The 19,039-nt window shown below is 36.1% G+C and overlaps 1 protein-coding gene across 5 annotated transcripts in view; it reads right to left on the reverse strand.

Annotated features, from left to right (window-relative positions):
- The window catches only part of LRRK2 (leucine rich repeat kinase 2), a 205,011-nt gene that overhangs the window by 182,223 nt on the left and 3,749 nt on the right, over window positions 1-19,039 (reverse strand). For 4 of the 5 annotated variants that reach the window (XM_019960788.2, XM_019960787.2, XM_070789266.1 and 1 more), the window contains 5 exons: window positions 17,260-17,369; window positions 13,794-13,882; window positions 10,633-10,767; window positions 7,724-7,858; window positions 1,989-2,120 (listed from right to left, as the gene is read on the reverse strand). In XM_019960788.2, coding sequence (XP_019816347.2) covers window positions 1,989-2,120; window positions 7,724-7,858; window positions 10,633-10,767; window positions 13,794-13,882; window positions 17,260-17,369 — 601 coding nt within the window. The remainder of the gene's footprint in view (window positions 1-1,988; window positions 2,121-7,723; window positions 7,859-10,632; window positions 10,768-13,793; window positions 13,883-17,259; window positions 17,370-19,039) is intronic. The other variant, XM_070789268.1, reaches the window with a different exon arrangement.

Genomic DNA, 19,039 nt, shown 5'->3' on the forward strand with positions numbered 1-19,039 from the left:
AAAAACCACGAGGTGGAGACTTCCCTGGTGGTCCAGTGGTTGAGAATCCGCCTTGCAGTGTGGGAAAGGGTTTGATTCCAGGTTAGGGAACTACAGTCGCATATGCCACAGAGCAACTGAACCGGAGCACCGCAACTACTGAGCCCATGTGCCCAACTAGAGTCTTTGCACCACAGTGAAAAACGCCTCGTGATTCAGTGAAGATCCCTCAGGACACAACTAAGACCCAACACAGTCAAATAACTAAATATTTTTATACATGGCACTACAATATTCAGTGTACAAAACAGCTTAATTTTCCTGTCTTCTAAAAGATAAGGAAAAAACCTCCTTGTCATTAAATGCTTTTACTATAACTCACTAACAATTACCACATTTCCTTGTAGGAATAAGAATGAAACTTCTAATTAGCTATATGTGTAATTAGATAATCCCTAAGATACACAGCCAGAATTGGAAAAGATCCTATACCATTAAAAGCCTAAAGCCCATACTAAATATTAATCAAAGTTTCAAAATCAAAAAGCAGATTAGTGTAACTCTTCTGTATCAGCATCTTTCTATGTTCATACCTCTTCCACATTCATCCATTAAGCTGACATAATCCCCAGTCCTTAGTCTCTAGTTTTGAAAAGTCATTTCAAAAAATATTCTCTTCTACTTTTACTGGCTTATCTAAACTTCAGCTGTCTCACCCCCTTTTCCCTACTATTATTTCTAAGTCACTGACAACAGCTGGTCTACCACTGACCAACTTTGTGACTCTAAACAAATACCAGTGGCCTTATCTTATTTTCAGACAATTTAGGTGAAAATACATTATGTTACAAAAGCCGCCATAAAAAGATAAAAAGACAGCTCAACATTTTCAATACATGTAACTGACCACCAAAACATTATTAGCCAGAACTATGAATCATTTTTTTAAAAAGACAGAATATACTATGGAAAAACAGAAAAAGGCAAATCAGGTATTCCACAAAAAAGAAAGCACCAAGAGCAAAGAAATATTTGAAAAGATATTCACCTTCCTTTACAATTTTCATGGCAATACAGATGGTAGTAACATAAAACAAGAAATAAACCAATGCCCATGGATAGGAGAATGGATAAATGGTATAAATGGATAAATAGTGGTATACCTACATAATAGAATACTACATCCAACAATGCCATGCTTCCCAGGTGTGTCAATGGTAAAGAATCTGCCTGCCAATTTAGGAGATGCAGGTTTCATCCCTGGGTCAGGAAGATCCCCTGGAGGAGGAAATGGCAACCCACTCCAGTATTCTTTCCTGGATAATCCCATGGACAGAGGAGCCTGACAGGCTATGGTTCATGGGGTCACAAACACTCAGACACAACTGAGACTGAGCACACACACTGCACACACATACAGCTATATGCAAGATATTCATGAGTCTCAGAAACACAGTTTTTAAAAACTTGCAGAAGACAACGTTCAGCGTGATACCATTTTTACTAAGCAATAACAAGCAAACATTAACAATTTTATTTACAGAGATATATAAACACAGTAAAATTTAATTTAGAGCAAAAGATTTATTAACACAAAACTCTGGAGAGTGCTCACCTCTGTAAAGAAAGTGGTGGAAGGGCAGAGCCCAGAGTATCTTTACCAGCGCTGGTAACGTACTAATACTTAAATTTGATGAGGCGTTCTTTTGCATTGCACTTCACATTTTCTAAATGTTATGTTTATTCTTTTGTATGCAATAAATATTTACATAATAGTACTTCAAATATAGCATTAACAATAAGATGAGACTTCTCATATTGCGCACATTTATTTTTGCCACTCCTTTTAAAATTCTACCTAAGCATGGCATGACAGTTTGCTACTTTACAATATTTCCATCCAGGGTATGTTGATTGGCTACCTATCCACCAACATACAACATATGTATGCTATATACACTTACATCATATAGACTGTGATAAAAAATTAACCAAGAGTTGTAACTTACCTAACGTAAGCCTATGGAGCAAGCAGCAACTTACTTCTTGAATTTTTTCACTGATAGGGAATGCTTTCATGGCTTCTACCACAATATTATAACACCTGACATTGCCACTCATGAGGACTTCAACATTACTACCTAAATTTAAAGAAATCATAATTATCAATATGGCAATAATTTTCTCCATTGAAATATGCATACAAAAACATCTCATAGAGATTTTAAATACACAGAAGTATAATGGCTACAATACCAAATTTAAATGTCATTTTCTGTCAAATAGCTATAAAAATACTGTTGTTCATTGTTAATATAACAGAATTTAGAACTCATTTCTAGGACTAAGGGAAAGTTGCTTTATTCCTGTATCTTGGCTTAAAAATGTAAACAAATAGGGAAATCTGAAAAATGCTTTTATGTAAGTCAAAATATGTAAAGTCCTGGCCATTAGTTTTCAAATAAATGAATTTGGGGCCTGTTTCCTAATGAGGCAGTATTCCATTGGATAATAGATTTTAATTGTTCTTTTTTCTCAAACTAATAGAAAGAAAAGCAAGATTATATCACATAACAGAAGAGCTAGAATCAGCCATGATCTATTCCTATTCATTCCAGAAGGGCAGCAGAATAGCCAGTGTAAAAGCCACAAAACCAAGCTTCCTGAAGGCTCTGCCACAGACAGGGAAAAGAATGGATGAAGGTGAGAGAAGAGACAGAATATTAAAATATATGACTAAGAGATAAACATAAATGAACCACAAGGAAGGAAAGAATTCACTGGAAAAGGCAATTAATCAATAGAGAGAGTATGTGAAACCATGTGGAGAAAATTAATTTATATGTCTCAATGAAACATTTACTATTCTTAAAACAGACAGAAAAAGGTGTGCAAAACAATTTTCTTTTTTTGGGGGGGGCACAATCAAACTAACTTTTTTTCCTAAAATTACATTTTTAATGTTCAAATTGTACTTTAAAAAATACTAAATATGAAAAAAGCTGTAGTAATTAAAGAAAATGGCCTCTTAAAACAATTACCTGCTTTTACTCAGAACCGTAGATATGATTTGCTCTAGATTCAAAGGTAGTCTAAAACGCTTGCTTTTGTATTTTTAGTTGCCACTTTCTTTGACCTTTTCATTATGAATCAGCCCATTTACAGTGAGGATACGTCAATGTGGGTGGAAAAAAATGAATTTCAAAAGAGCCAGTACAAAACAAATAAATATATAGCCAAGGAAAGGCAAAATGAAAAATATATTCAGTTTGTTGGTAGGAGATGACTCAGAGAAGTTTAAATTCTATTTTCCGGGCGCAGTCCAATGATGGCAGAGGAATAGGGTGGGGAGACCACTTTCTCCCCCACAAATTCATTGAAAGATCATTTGAACACTAAGCAAATTCCACAAAACAACTTCTGAATGCTGGTGGAGGACACCAGGCACCCGGAAAGGCAGCCCACTCTCTTCAAAAGGAGGTAGGACAAAATATAAAAGATAAAAAGAGAGACAAAAGAGTTAGGGACTGAGACCCATCCCAGTGAGGGAGTCGTGAAGGAGGCGAATTTTCCAAACACCAGGAAACCCTCTAACCGGCAGGTCTGTGGGGAGTTTTGGACTCTCAGAGAGCAACATAACCATGAGGAAAAAAAACAAAAAACTTTCCAAAACTGAACCAGGAAGAACTAGAAAATCTTAACAGACCCATCACAAGCACAGAAATTGAAACTGTAATCAGAAATCTTCCAGCAAACAAAAGCCCAGGACCAGACGGCTTCACAGATGACTTCTACCAAAAATTTAGAGAAGAGCTAACCCCTATTCTACTCAAACTCTTCCAGAAAGTTGCAGAGGAAGGTAAACTTCCTAACTTATTCTATGAGGCCACCATCATCCTAATACCAAAACCAGACAAAGACGCCACAAAAAAAGAAAACTACAGGCCAATATCACTGATGAACATAGACGCAAAAATCCTTAAGAAAATTCTAGCAAACAGAATCCAACAACATACTAAAAAGATCATATAGCATGACCAAGTGGGCTTTATCCCAGGGATGCAAGGGTTATTTAATATCTGCAAATCAATCAATGTGATGCACCACATTAACAAACTGGAAGATAAAACCATATGATTATCTCAATAGATGCAGAGAAAGCCTTTGACAAAAATTCAACATCCATTTATGATAAAAACCCTCAGAAAGCAGGCATAGAAGGAACATACCTCAACATAATAAAAGCCATTTATGATAAACCCACAGCAAATATTATCCTCAATGGTGAAAAATTGAAAGCATTTCCCCTAAAGCCAGGAAGAAGACAAGGGTGTCCACTCTCACCACTACTATTCAACATAGATTTGGAAGTTTTAGCCACAGCAATTAGAGAAGAAAAAGGAATAAAAGGAATCCAGATTGGAAAAGAAGAAGTAAAATTCTGTTTGCAGATGACATGATCCTATACATAGAAAACCCTAGAGACTCCACCAGAAAATTACTAGAGCTTATCAATGAATATAGTAAAGTTGCAGGATATAAAATTAACACACAGAAATCCCTTGCATTCTTATACACTAACAATGAGAAAACAAAGAGAAATTAAGGAAATAATTCCATTCACCATTGCAATGAAAAGGATAAAATTCTTAGGAATAAATCTACCTAAAGAAACAAAAGACCTATATATAGAAAACTATAAAACACTGATGAAAGAAATCAAAGATGACACAAATAGATGGAGAAATATACCATGTTCATAAATCGGAAGAATCAATATACTGAAAATGAGTATACTACCCAAAGCAATCTATAGATTCAATGCAATCCCTATCAAGCTACCAATGGTATTTGTTCAGAGAATTACAACAAATAATTCCACAATTTGTACTGAAATACAAAAAACCTTGAAAAGCCAAAGCAATCTTGAGAAAGAAGAATGGAACAGGAGGAATCAACCTGCCTGACCTCAGACTATACTACAAAGCTACAGTCATCAAGACAGTATGGTACTGGCACAAAGACAGAAATATAGATCAATGGAACAAAATAGGAAGCCCAGAGATAAATCCACACACCTATGGACACCTTATCTTTGACAAAGGAGGCAAGAATATACAATGGAGAAAAGACAATCTCTTTAACAAGTGGTGCTGGGAAAACTGGTCAACCACTTGTAAAAGAATGAAACTAGAACACTTTATAATATCATACACAAAAATAAACTCAAAATGGATGAAAGGTCTAAATGTAAGACCAGAAAGTATAAAACTCATAGAGGAAAACATAGGCAAAACACTCTGACATTAATCACAGCAGGATCCTCTATGACCCACCTCCCAGAGTAATGGAAATAAAAGCAAAAAATAAACAAATGGGACCTAATTAAACTTAAAAGCTTTTGCACAACAAAAGAAACTATAAGCAAGGTGAAAAGACAGCCTTCAGAATGGGAGAAAATAACAGCAAGCAAAGCAACTGACAAAGAATTAATCTCAAAAATATACAAGCAGCTCCTGCAGCTCAATTCCAGAAAAAGAAACAACCCAATCAAAAAATGGGCCAAAGAACTAAATAGACATTTCTCCAAAGAAGACATACAGATGGCTAACAAATACATGAAAAGATGCTCAACATCACTCATTATCAGAGAAATGCAAATCAAAACCACAATGAGGTACCATCTCACGCTGGTCAGAATGGCTACTATCAAAAAGTCTACAAACAAAAAATGCTGGAGAGGGTACAGAGAAAAGGAAACCCTCTTACACTGTTGGTGGGAATGCAAACTAGTACAGCCACTATGGAAAACAGCATGGAGATTCCTTAAAAAACTGGAAATAGAACTATACGACTCAGCGATCCCACTGCTGGGCATACACACTGAGGAACCAAAATTGAAAGAGACACATGTACCTCAATGTTCATCGCAGCACTGTTTTCAATAGCCAGGACATGGAAGAAACCTAGATGTTCATCGGCAGACAAATAGATAAGCAAGTTTTGGTACACACACACAATGGAATATTACTCAGCTATTAAAAAGAATGCATTTGAATCAGTTCTAATGAGGTGGATGAAACTGGAGCCTATTATACAGAGTGAAGTAAGTCAGAAAGAAAAACACCAATACAATATATTAATGCATATATATGGAATTTAGAAAGATGGTAATGATGACCCTATATGCGAGACAGCAAAAGAGACACAATGTAAAGAACAGTCTTTTGGACTCTGTGGGAGAGGGAGAGGGTGGGATGATTTGAGAGAATAGCAATGACACATGTATATTATCATATGTGAAATAGATCGCCAGTCCAGATTCGATGCATGAGACAGGGTGCTCAGGGCTGGTCCAGTGGGACAACCCTGAGAGATGGGGTGTAGAGGGGGGTGGAAGAGGGGTTCAAGATGGGGAACACATGTACTCCTATGGCTGATTCATGTCGATGTATGGCAAAAACCACTAAAATACTGTAAATTAATTAGCCTCTAATTAAAATAAATTAATTTAAAAATAAATAAATAAATTCCATTTTCCATTCTTGTTCAGCCCCATCTACTTTAACAGTTTAACTTTCCATGAATAAGATTTTATAACCATTACTAAGAAAGAGCATTCTTTCACAAGAGTTTTTACTGAAGTCTCATATCTGTAAGATTCCATGTCTGAAATCATATGTTTATTATATATATTTACTATGTATATATGAGATACAAAGTATGTAGTAATACTGTCAAAGTTTTAACCACACTTATTATATTACATTATCAGGTACTACTCTACATTTTTAACATTATTTAACTGATTTAATCCTCACACATGTGAAGACGAAATTATTACCAGATAAATGCATGTGTAAATCCTGTACAAGCCCAAATATGTAATAAACGAAATGCAAAATGCTCAAGTGTACTTATAAAACAGAAGGAATTGAAATCTTTAGTAATAGAAGCATTCACTGGTGGCATACAGACCAAATTAATTTTTTTGTACTTTTTTATTATAAAAGTGGCTAGATTTCAAAGCATCACCAAAATGCGAACCAAGAATCACAAAATAAAGTTCAAACTCCTTCCTGTGACTTTTCAGACCTTTTAGCATCTGATTATGTCTCCAGCCTCATCCACTAATTCTTACCAAGCCCTTCCCTCAACTCCATTAATCAGCATACAAGCAGATGCTCAGGGCTCTGCATGTGCATTTCACACACACATGCATCCACACACTTACAAATATAGCTTACTGAGCTACTTTTATCCTCTTGATATTTCTACGCTTTCTTGCTCTAGGATCTTTACACTTTAAGATGTCCACCCTTGGGTTACTGCCTGCAGCTCTACTTCATCTCACATTTTTCTGCACACAAAGCTGTCCTCATCATTCAAGACTCTGCTGAGAGATCTTGCCTCGCTCCCTGTTTGTTCTCATAACTCTAAGTACTTCTGCCAACATTTGCCTTATAATACTCTGTAATCTCTTCTGTGCTTATCTGTATCTTGTGCAGTACTATGGGAATAGAAAAGGCAAGACATTTATATTTTTGCTACTATTTCCCCAGCACAAAGCCCAGAGCCAGCAGCAGTACTAAATCAATAAACAAAAATTAATCAGATGAATATACAAATGAATGGCTTTATCACCTACAGGTTTCCAATAAAAACATTTTTGAAACACACTCAGAAAGAACATATATTGTAATTTTCAGGTTCAAAAAAGAAACCATGTATGCAGGCTACTTACAAGGAATTGCTAAGGAATGTAAACAGTGCAGTACATGGAGCACAATTTCCTCTTCATCTTCAAAATTTTTTAATGCACTGAGCAATATCATATAATCTTTATTCTCAACAAATTCAGTCAGTTGCTCCTCTGAAACTAAAAAATGAAAGACAAAATACTGACAGAGCTGAAACATGATTTAAAAGTTTAATTACTCAAAAATATACTACTCATGATAATTCATGATAACATAGTATATACAACAGACATAAATTAAAGACTATACTTTAGCAAATATCCCTTCCTAGTAATTTTAAAATAGGAAAACAAGCGATTGAGGTAAAATAATTTTGTTTTGACCCATATCAGTTACTATTAGTTACTCCATGTTTTGAAATGTAGTGACTAGTTCTCAGAAAACCAAAATTATTTACAATTCCATTTGAAAGATTCTAGAGAAAACTAATCTATGACTAATAAAGATGGCCTATTGAAGTGAACATATCACAATACTTAAAACGGAGTGGTTAGTGGTACACTGTTGAAGGGCAGCTAAGCTAAATGCATCAGTTTAAGAGGGATGAACGTCAGCAAATGACAAGTAATGAGACTGAAATACTCTATCTTAATGGTCTTGATTTCATCAGAGAACAACAAAGTTCAGTTCAGTTCAGTTCAGCGGCTCAGTCGTGTGTGACTCTTTGCGACCCCATGAATCGCAGCACGCCAGGCCTCCCTGTTCATCACCAACTCCCGGAGTTCACTCAAACTCACGTCCATCAAGTCGGTGATGCCATCCAGCCATCTCATCCTCTGTTGTCCCCTTTTCCTCCTGTCCCCAACCCCTCCCAGCATCACAGTCTTTTCCAATGAGTCAACTCTTCGCATCAGGTGGCCAAAGTACTGGAGTTTCAGCTTTAGCATCATTCCTTCCAAAGAACACACAGGACTGATCTCCTTTAGAATGGACTGGTTGGATCTCCTTGCAGTTCAAGGGACTCTCAAGAGTCTTCTCCAACACCACAGTTCAAAAGCATCAATTCTTCTGCGCTCAGCTTTCTTCAACAAATGTCCTCATTAATTTTCATAATTAGTCTTTGGATCAAGCAGTGAGTTTCATTTAGAGTCATTTTATTGGATGGGAACCTCAAAAACATGTATAAAAATCTGGTTTATCTGGCCTGAGAATAACACTGACATAAATATTAGAAAATGCAGCACTCTTCATGATCAACATTAGTTTCTGTTGTTCAACTTTATACCAATAGCCCATGTAGTATAATGTGAAATTGATTGGGTTCTTTTAATAAAGGTGGAGTGTCACCAAATCTTCTCATTTTATGGAACAGTTTCCAGAACATAGTTTTAAATTTTGAAAATTCACTTTACAGGTGTCACTAAGTCCTGGGGAACCTGAAACTCTTCAAAACTTCAGAAGTGTTTCTAGTCTACATTTACAATCACATTGTTAGCGTTGATCTTTCTATCACAGTAAGATCTTCTTTTCAACATTCCTTGGTGCCTCTTCACAGGTCTTGGATCCCACAACACTGGAGAGAATTATGTTAACCCTTCTTTCATGAATAATGATGTGCCCTTAAACTGCAGCACAGACGATTACAAGCTCTCAAGACAATAACTCCTCAAATTCTATTCTGCCCAATTCTTATCAAAAGCTTAGTTGCCAGATGTAACATTTAGAGAAAATAGCCTGAGAGACATGCACCTCCTCCATTCCTCTCCTCCACCAAGCCCCTTCATCAGAGAGCTGAGGCCCAGGCCCAAACTGTGCTCTTTGATAGTCTTTCACTGAAATGACACTGCGTTCCTTACAGAATGTGCACATTTTATCACCTCATCCAGGGAGACTCAAGGAGGATTTTCCCCAAGTCTCCCATGATTGCTTCTTCTGATTAATGGGTTTACTTTTATTTCAAGTAACTTTGTAATCAATGTTTCTGCCTCTTTCCTTTGCCTGATAGAAAGCAAAGTACCGAATTTCTGGTCCATCTCTCTGCAAAGATACAGGATCTGAAGCAATAAATTTAACCTAGCATCATGTTTTCCCTTCACCCATTTCCTCATTCATTTTTCCCTTCTAATGTATTATAAATATCTATAAACTATTTTAAGTCTTCTTAGAATAAGGCAGGAAATTAAACAGTATAAGGTGATCTATTCCATTCCTGGATCCGCCAGAAACTGGAATAGGCAAACCGGTATGGACACAGGCCCCAGGAGGTTCTTCTTATTCTAAACCCCGACCATTGTTGGCTCTCACAATGACACAAAAGGTGCTCTCAAAAAACTTAGTCAAATGAACTGTGATGGAGATAACTAGCTGTGTGCCTTCAGGCAGGTTACTCATTTCACTTCTCTGTTCCATTTCCTCATCAAGCCAGTGGAAGAACCAAAGGTTCCAACTAACTATAAAATTACATGGCTATCTCTGTCATCAATCTCAGTGTTATGTGATAAAATACATATTAGTCTTATTCCTAAGGGAAACTTTGTAAACTTTCTGTTCTTTAGCCAGAGCCTTGAGCAACGTCTAAAATCTCTGGTGATGACTTAACATCATAAACCCAAATTTAACCTGTGCTTGACTTCATAGTTTTACTTTTTTCTTTTTTAACTCCTACACATCCGGTTTACAAAGTGAACCTATGCCTTGTTAAGCAATGGAAGAAAGTTTACTACAATTACATAATTTATAATCCATGAATGAAATTTATTCTGTAAAAAACAAGCAATATTTCTGAATTAACTCCATTATCTATCCTTCACTGACAACTCAAATTTTAATAAATAGTACAGTTTTAAATATCTTCTTATCATGATAATTAATCCTACTTTTCCTACTATAAATCCTTATAAACCCTTTTTTCTTATATAAATATCAATATAAAGAGTTTGACATTTTTAAATACCTCTCTCAAACAGCACATGTAAAACTTTACATCCAAGTTTCTGGACTTCATCACTGGCTGAAAATGTGCGCATGGCATCGAAGATTAACAAGAAAATATCATTTTCTTCATCCAATATCAGCAAAGTGATTTTACCTATTTTGAAGAGAATAATAAGCTCCAAGTAAATAGCTGCTTTAACATTTAATGTCTTAATTTTTACATGAGGGCTATGATGGTTTGTGAACTTCTCTTTTTGATGAACCACTTAATTGCCCCAGCTGTTAGCCCTATCAAGATCTATGGTCTTTCTAAATGAGATAAATCCCTAGTACACTTTCCTATAACTTTATGATTCCCAATCAATGACCATTACCAAGACCTCTTGCCCCAAACTCCTGAAATATTTCTGCCTCTTAAACAACATCATCTGAATGCTCCATGGCCACCCCAAACCTCACCTACTCCAATTGCATCTCTTCATCAATGATACCACCTTGGATCCAATAGTTACCAGGGAAATTTAAGTCATCTTCCTTCTTTCATTCTCCCTCTTCTCATTCTGCCCAACCAAAGAATCAACTCATACTAAGTCCTTCAAGTCTAACCTCTAAATATTTCAAAAAGTCCTTTTGAACTAGGCCCCTCCATTTCTATTTTGTTCTGGACCCCATCCCCTCTCACCTAGAATGCAAACACAATTGCTTAACTGCTCTGCTTGGTGCAAACTCCTACCTAACTAGTTGATCCCCTGCACTATATTTCTATAACATAAATGTGATCTATAATTCCCTTTGAAGTCTTCTAAGACATTCTCATACTCCTCAATCTGACAAACGAGACACTTCACAGATTACATGTATCTCATCAGCCTCACGTCCCTCCCTGAACTACTGACTCCAAACACGCTAAGCTCTCTGCTCATCACAAACACATTTCCTTTGATATAAATTTTTGCATTTGTACTAGCTGAGTGGAATGCCCTTGCCCTTTTCTACACCAAATATAATGCTACCTTAATTCAAGGCATAACATAAACAGCACCTATTCAGTCAATAAAAACTGTAGGAGGGGTAGTCATAGCATACACGTGTACAGCACATAACACATCAGACTTAGGTTGAAGCACTGACAGTTCACTCTAACATGTGTAAATCACCACAGCCCCACGAGACAGATGCAATCCTCATGTCAGAGATGAGAAAACAACCACAGAAGTGACCCAGTAACTCTGCCCAAAGTGAACAAACAAGAGTCAGAGCTGGATTAAAATTTAGACAGGTCATGGACATGCCCTTAAATCCCACAAATAAGCAGAGCTTCTCTCTGTGTTCCTATGGTAGTTTTCTTCCTATTTCTGTTATGGTACTTTTTTTATTAAACTGAAATTATCTCTTTAAATGCTTTTTATCTCTTTGTTGGGCTGTTCAATTCTGTAGCCACTAATCGCATGAGGCTACTTAAACTCAAATTTAAATTAAGTAAAATTAAATAAAATTAAAATTTAGCTCCTCACATTTCCCAAGTTCAACCACCACATATGGCTATGAGCCATGATTTTAAACATGTACAGTATTTCCTTCATTGCAAAAAGTTGTATTAGACAATGCTGCTAGACTGTGAACTTCTTCATTGCAGGAACTCTGCCTCAGCTGTCTGAGAGTTCTCTAGTAGCCAGCGTAGCAGTAAGTGCCCAATAACTAGCACATCAGTTAACAAATAAGCCAAACAAAAAGTGATTCATAAATTAGCCTCTAATAAAGTATCTGAAATGAACTCTAAAACACTTTACAAACTTCCCTAAAAACTCAAAATTCTCAATGGTATAGGGAAGAAATTAACTAGTCTTTTGCAAAACACATATCAAATTTCATAACTGTCTGCATGCTGCTAATCTCAACATATTCATATTGCGAGATTTTTCAAATTCATAAACCACCTGTCCATCGCCAAATGCAGAATAAATCTTCACATACTCCCAAAAAAGACTCCCAAGGATGAGTTTAAGATAAATCATGATTAAGACTAGTTTGGAGGAGGAAATGACAAACCACTCCACTATTCTTTCCTGGAGAATCCCATGGACATAGGTGCCTGGTGGGCTACAGTCCACGGGGTCACAAGAGTTGGACAAAACTTGGCAACTAAACCGCCAAGACTAGTTAGCAAATTCTATTACATATTGTAATAAAAGGCTCTGGTGAAGTGGTGAGGACCTTCAGACCTTTCCTATCCCTCTTCTTTTATTCTCTGATCTTCACCCTCTGTCTTCCTTTTTCTTTCTCCTAATGGGCCTTCATCACTTGGCAGGGATTATGAAAGCATTTAAAATCTTACCACCCACACTTCCAGCTCCTCTCATGCTCTCCTCCTAGACCTCTGCAATGTTGCAAATGCTGTTCTCTTGACCTCAAGCACCCTTCACACGTTGAAGGAAAGCCTCCCTATCCTTTCTGATTAGCTTCCCTGTAAGCAGTCTTTCTTCTTAGAATCTTACATCACAGCAAGTGTCCAGCACAGCAATGATCACAACGATTGCACCACAGCAACTCTTTGTTTCCAGGTCCATTATCCTTCAAGCAGAAGTTTACTCAGGGAAAGAACCTGACACGTGAAATAAGACCTGTTTCTACTGCTTTTTGCTGAGGCAATCTCTCTGGTTTCAGGGTTCACTCAAGGGATGTTTTGAGGATTATGTTTTTAAAAGCATATGAAGTATTTTACATGTTAAACCTAGCATTTAGCAAGCACAAAAGAAGAAAGGCTATATATTTTTATTATGACATATTACTATTGTCATACTCTACATGTTTTATAGAAAATACATTAGAGATATAACGGAGAACAAATACTCATGACAGGACACGTATGGCTAACAAACTAATGGGAATATGAGATGCGGGACCAGATCAGAGGAGCAAAGCTGAGGACAGAAATTAAATTTGGGAATAATATACAAGGTGATGTTTAAGGCCAATATGTTGGGTGGTATTTTTGAGAGAAAAAGTTTAGAGAAAAGAGATAAGGAGAGAAAAGGAAAATGGATACACAGAATTTTGGAAATCATCAATATTGAGGTTATAATATTATATTTTTTAAAAAAGTTAAAATATATTCAGTAAATGGTTTAAATTATTTTTTAACTTGTGTCAACATTAGAAATATGTGTGTATATATACTACCTGAAGTTAGGAGAAGATCTAAGGCCTTCAATCCAACTGTTGTCAGGTTGACACTGGCATTATGAACTGTTAGCGTTTTAAGAATCAATCTGTAATTAAAAACAAAAATCAAGATCATCCTAGATGTTTATTCTTTTAGATATTGTCTCTTACTCATCTACATTGTTATTTATCTCATTGCACTTCATTCCCTATATTGAAGCTAGTGTGTTTTTTTCCCTATAAACCTGAGCCAGGCTTACAATGATTAACAGGGAATTATGAGTCTCAACAGAAAAGTTATAACTTTTTCCTCAAAATATTTTCAATTATTAACTATTTCACTCAATTCTATATTCAAAATAATACAGAACTAAATGTACTAAGGGATTAGTCGTTTTATATGTGATACAAACTTGTGAATATTATGTGACACATATTTATGTATTAAATTATAGAGATGTAATTAAAATGTTAGCTTGTATACAAAAATTAAAAACCATTTGAATATTTATATTATTCACTTTTTATTATTTTTAAAAGAGAAATTGATATTATAGAAAGTGAACCTAGTATATCAGTAATATTGTCAGTTCAAATACATTTGATTTGAGCCCCTGAGTTATTAATTTTAAAATATACAGGCTGTAGTCTATTTCTACTCAGGGCTGATTAATTTTAAAAATACAATCTATAGTTTATTCCTACCCAGTGCTGCTTGGCTTTCTATTGTTAGAAAATAGAGCTTCCATGGCTTCACTTAGATTCAAGAAACTCGGCACATGGTCTCTAGCGATGAGGTAAGGAATTGAGAGACTCCTTCAACTCTGTTAATTCTCCTCCTACCTACACTGCCCCTACCTCTTCTTGAATCATTCCCACTATTCCTGACTTCATTACCACACAAGAGATTTCGCCTTTAGTACTGTAAGCCTTTAGGGAGGAAAAGTCCTTGAATACCAGGAGATATGTTTCACAATAACTATTGGCTGGAAATGATCTAATATACTCCACTATAGAGAAGAGTGTGTCTATATTGTTCACACTACTTCTGGCCTAAAGGAGGGGTGTAATAAATACCCGATGAACCGAAGATGAATAAATGATGAGTAAGCAAATAAATGAATGAAAAGAAACTTCCTGCAGAAACATTCACGTAAGTTAACTGGAACATTCAGTTTGTACTAAAATATGACTAAGTATGTTTTCCAAGTCTCCCTAAAGTTACAGATTACAAACCTTTGGGGATTTTGGAAATTCTCATCCAAACCAAGGGACACATAACATTATAACTATTAATTGCAGGCATATTTTGCCTAATTCTTCATTAAATGCTGTATTCCCTTGAGTTAATACTTTTCTTGTTATAGCCCATCACACTTTTGCCCTATAGGAATGCAACTTTATCTAATGCTTTTGGAGGGTGGCACCTGACTTTAGAACAATCACCTTTAGAGAAAAATAAGTTTTCTGAAGAAAGGGTCATAAAATGTTAACAGGCCTCCTGGCCAGAAGATGATGTAAATCACCTAAAACTTTTGCATATGATAAGTTTGCAGAAATAAAGCCTGGCTTCGATAAGGATCAAGGACTGCTGACCTTGCATGACTATACCCCTTCCCCCATTATCCTCTGCTGCTGCTGCTGCTGCTAAGTCGCTTCAGTCGTGTCCAACTCTGTGCGACCCCATAGACGGCAGCCCACCAGGCTCCCCCGTCCCTGGGATTCTCCAGGCAAGAACACTGGAGTGGGTTGCCATTTCCTTCTCCAATGCATGAAAGTGAAAAGTGAAAGTGAAGTCGCTCAGTCGTGTCCGACTCTTAGCGACCCCATGGACTGTAGCCCGCCAGGCTCCTCCATCCATGGGATTTTCCAGGCAAAAGTACTGGAGTGGGGTGCCCTCTATGCATAACTTAAGGTATAAAAACTACTTTGGAAAATAAAGTGCGGGCCTTGCTCACCAAAAAATAAATAAATAAATAAATGTTGTATTCTTTATTATTGACATAGAATTTCAGGGATTAGTTTGGAGATGAGAATATCTATTAATTGTAAACAGTCTCTTTGCAAAGCACACTCTTTAATGCTAGAATCTGAAAAACAGCAACTCATATTTATCAAAGATGGAAAAATACACAAGCATAGGTATACTCGCCTATGAACAAACAGCTCTTATTTGTCTAAACTTGCAGCCACGGTTAAAACTAATAGAGATGTAAAATTTAGTTTTGCATTAATTATGTTCTCCACAGCAATATATCTTTGGAAATTAAAGTATTCACTTTTCTGAGGTAAAGAAAAGTCACTAAAGAACACCTAAACTTGATGACAGAAGATATTTTATTAAATGTCAAGAAACAAAAAAGTTATCCAGCAGTTATCCAAAGTTATCCAAAAAGGATTTTCCTGGAAACACAGAAAAAATTTTCTTAACTAATTATGGCTAAAGAAGTAGTTTCGAAGTCATTGTGTTGAAAACTGCAATAACATAGCTAATAAATAGCTATCAAGATTTGGCTGCAGATGTGCTGAAAGATAATTTCCTCTTTTTCCTTCATTTTGAAAGCTGCATTTAAGCTCATTAAATATATACATATGAATATACATAAATGTGCTTTTTAAAGACAGTAAAGCATACATTTCTAAATTGCGTGGAAAATCCCATGGACGGAGGAGCCTGGTGGGCTGCAGTCCATGGGGTCGCTAAGAGTCGGGTGCGACTGAGCAACTTCACTTTCACTTTTCACTTTCATACATTGGAGAAGGAAATGGCAACCCACTCCAGTGTTCTTGCCTGGAGAATCCCAGGGATGGGGGAGCCTGGTGGGCTGCCGTCTATGGGGTCGCACAGAGTTGGACACAACTGAAGAGACTTAGCAGCAGCAGCAGCAGCAGCAGAGAACATTTTAGTTTCCATATGTTTGTTTTGAAGAAGTAGTGGTTTGTGTCCTGTGTGTGTGCTAAGTCGCTTCAGCCATGTCCTGCTTGGTGCAACCCTATGGACTGTAGCCACCAGGCTCCTCTGTCTGTGGGACTCTCCAGGCAAGAATACTGGAGTGGGTTGCTGTGCCCTCCTCCAGGGGATCATCCCAACCCAAGGACTGAACCCAAGTCTCTTCAGTCTCTTGTATTGGTGGTAGGGTTCTTTACCACTAGCGCCACCTGGGAGGCCAGTGTTTTGTGTCAATTCTACTATTAAAAAGTAAAAAAAAAAAAGAAAGAAAGAAATCTATTATTCGCTTGAATTCATAAGCATTCATCAACAATCTACGATTTAATCAATTGTATAACTATTATTATATTAAAATAATAACAACATCTAACATTTTACCTCAAATAAGCTCTCTATAAATGTAAATCATTGATTCAAGGAAAACTACATGTATTTTAAAGGATTTTTATCAGTTTGGCTTGAATTGCAAATACAATGTATCAAGAAAAGGGCTGTCATACAGATATTTAGTGCAGTATATTTTTACATACTTACTGGTGAACCCCAAGGACTTCCCAATCATGTCCAATATCATGGGGTCCCATTAAGCTTTGCATTGTATTTGGACAGATTTCTATTAATTTGCATAAAAGTGACCAACCCACCTAAAAATAAGAAACAAATATTCACATTTTAAAACAAACACACATATATTGAACATATTTAGTCAAAGAATCTCTTCATTCTTAATAGACTAGGTGACTATTATTTTAAAATAGTTATTTTAAAACAAACTTATATTCAAAATTATACTAAAAAGGAGTATAACAAAATTATACTCAAAAAGCAAGTCATACAATTAGAAAACATCTTTCTCCAAAAATCTACTGAAAGGGCATACAAAAAGTAATATTTCTGAATGATGAAGGAAACAAATTGCTTATTGTCTAAATAAAAAGCAATAAAATAAAACTTAAAAATTAGTTTTAGAGGACATACCAAGACTATGACGTACAGGAAAGGCTGATCTCAGGGCTTTGTACTTTTTAAGGCACATCCACCTGACAGAATTTATTTTAGATATTTAGGATTTTAACTAAAAGAAGAAATGAAGTAGTTTGGAATGGAAGATTAGGAAAAGCCAGAGATTTTGACGGCCAAGTGTAAATTATCAGGAAAGACGGCTCCCCAGATAATAAAGCTAGGACAAATGGCAAGAGAAGCAGCACTGTCTGATGACAGTGTAACGTCTTTCACAGGAAGAAGAGAAAGGCACTATGAGATGGAGAGCAGGCAGAACTTTTCAATGGACTCCTCTAGACTTCTTCAGTGTACCTAAATATGGGTTGATGAGGTCGAGACATCACAAATGTCCTTTAAGTCTTTCATATTTCCAAATGAATTATGATTTTACTGATGCATTTTAAATATACCTTCATTCACTTCACTTATACAAGTGATGCCAGATTGAGTAAGTTGCTCTTTACTTCTAAAAAATACATTTTTAAATATTAATGATACTTTAATTCCAAACTGGAGATTAACTCACGCTTCCTGCCATATATTTCTCTCCAAATATAAGGACTCTTCAATTCTTTTTACTTTGTTACAAAACTACACTTGATATGGTCAAAAAAAGAATATGCATAGATATTCAGTTCTACAGATTCATGGAGAAGTGCCTAACCATGATGTGTGATAAATACCAATATAACATGAATTTTGAAAGCTGGATTCACTGTCAGCTAGAGTTGCTCAGGGAAGAATATAATACAGAAAAAGTGTGATTTGAGTCAGATTTCAAAAGAACTATAACTTTGTTCACTTAAAACAGTGCAAGGGAAACTTCTAAAACTGATGAGCTGTGAGGAAGAGAAGTAAGATTCTAAATAGTCCTCAGGCTGCCAGAGAGGGGTCCATTGCTAAATGTGACTGAATGTGTGAATTGGAGCTGAGTGGCACAGAGTTGGATGACCAGGGGAGAAATTTCTATGCATCTGAAGAGGAATAATGGCACACATTTCCTAATTGTTTACAGGAATAAACAAGGGGTATTTAATATGATAAAAGTGTTTATACAAGAGTTATTTACAAATACTATTTCCAGATCTTTTCTGGATTAAGCATGAATTGCTTTACTCTGTCATTACTTGCTCTTACACAATTTCAAATTCCTTGAAAAGGAAGCAATTTTTGACAGCTATTTTTACCTATATTTGAGTAGACATCCTCCTCCACGTAAGCCGAACAGATATTGACAATCCAGATGCCATAGAAACTGGCTATTTCTGTGCTTTCATAAAATATATCAAGATTTTTTCAACTAAGTATTTCA

Source organism: Bos indicus, chromosome 5, assembly GCF_029378745.1.
Source record: "Bos indicus isolate NIAB-ARS_2022 breed Sahiwal x Tharparkar chromosome 5, NIAB-ARS_B.indTharparkar_mat_pri_1.0, whole genome shotgun sequence".
NCBI classification, from domain to species: domain Eukaryota; kingdom Metazoa; phylum Chordata; class Mammalia; order Artiodactyla; family Bovidae; genus Bos; species Bos indicus.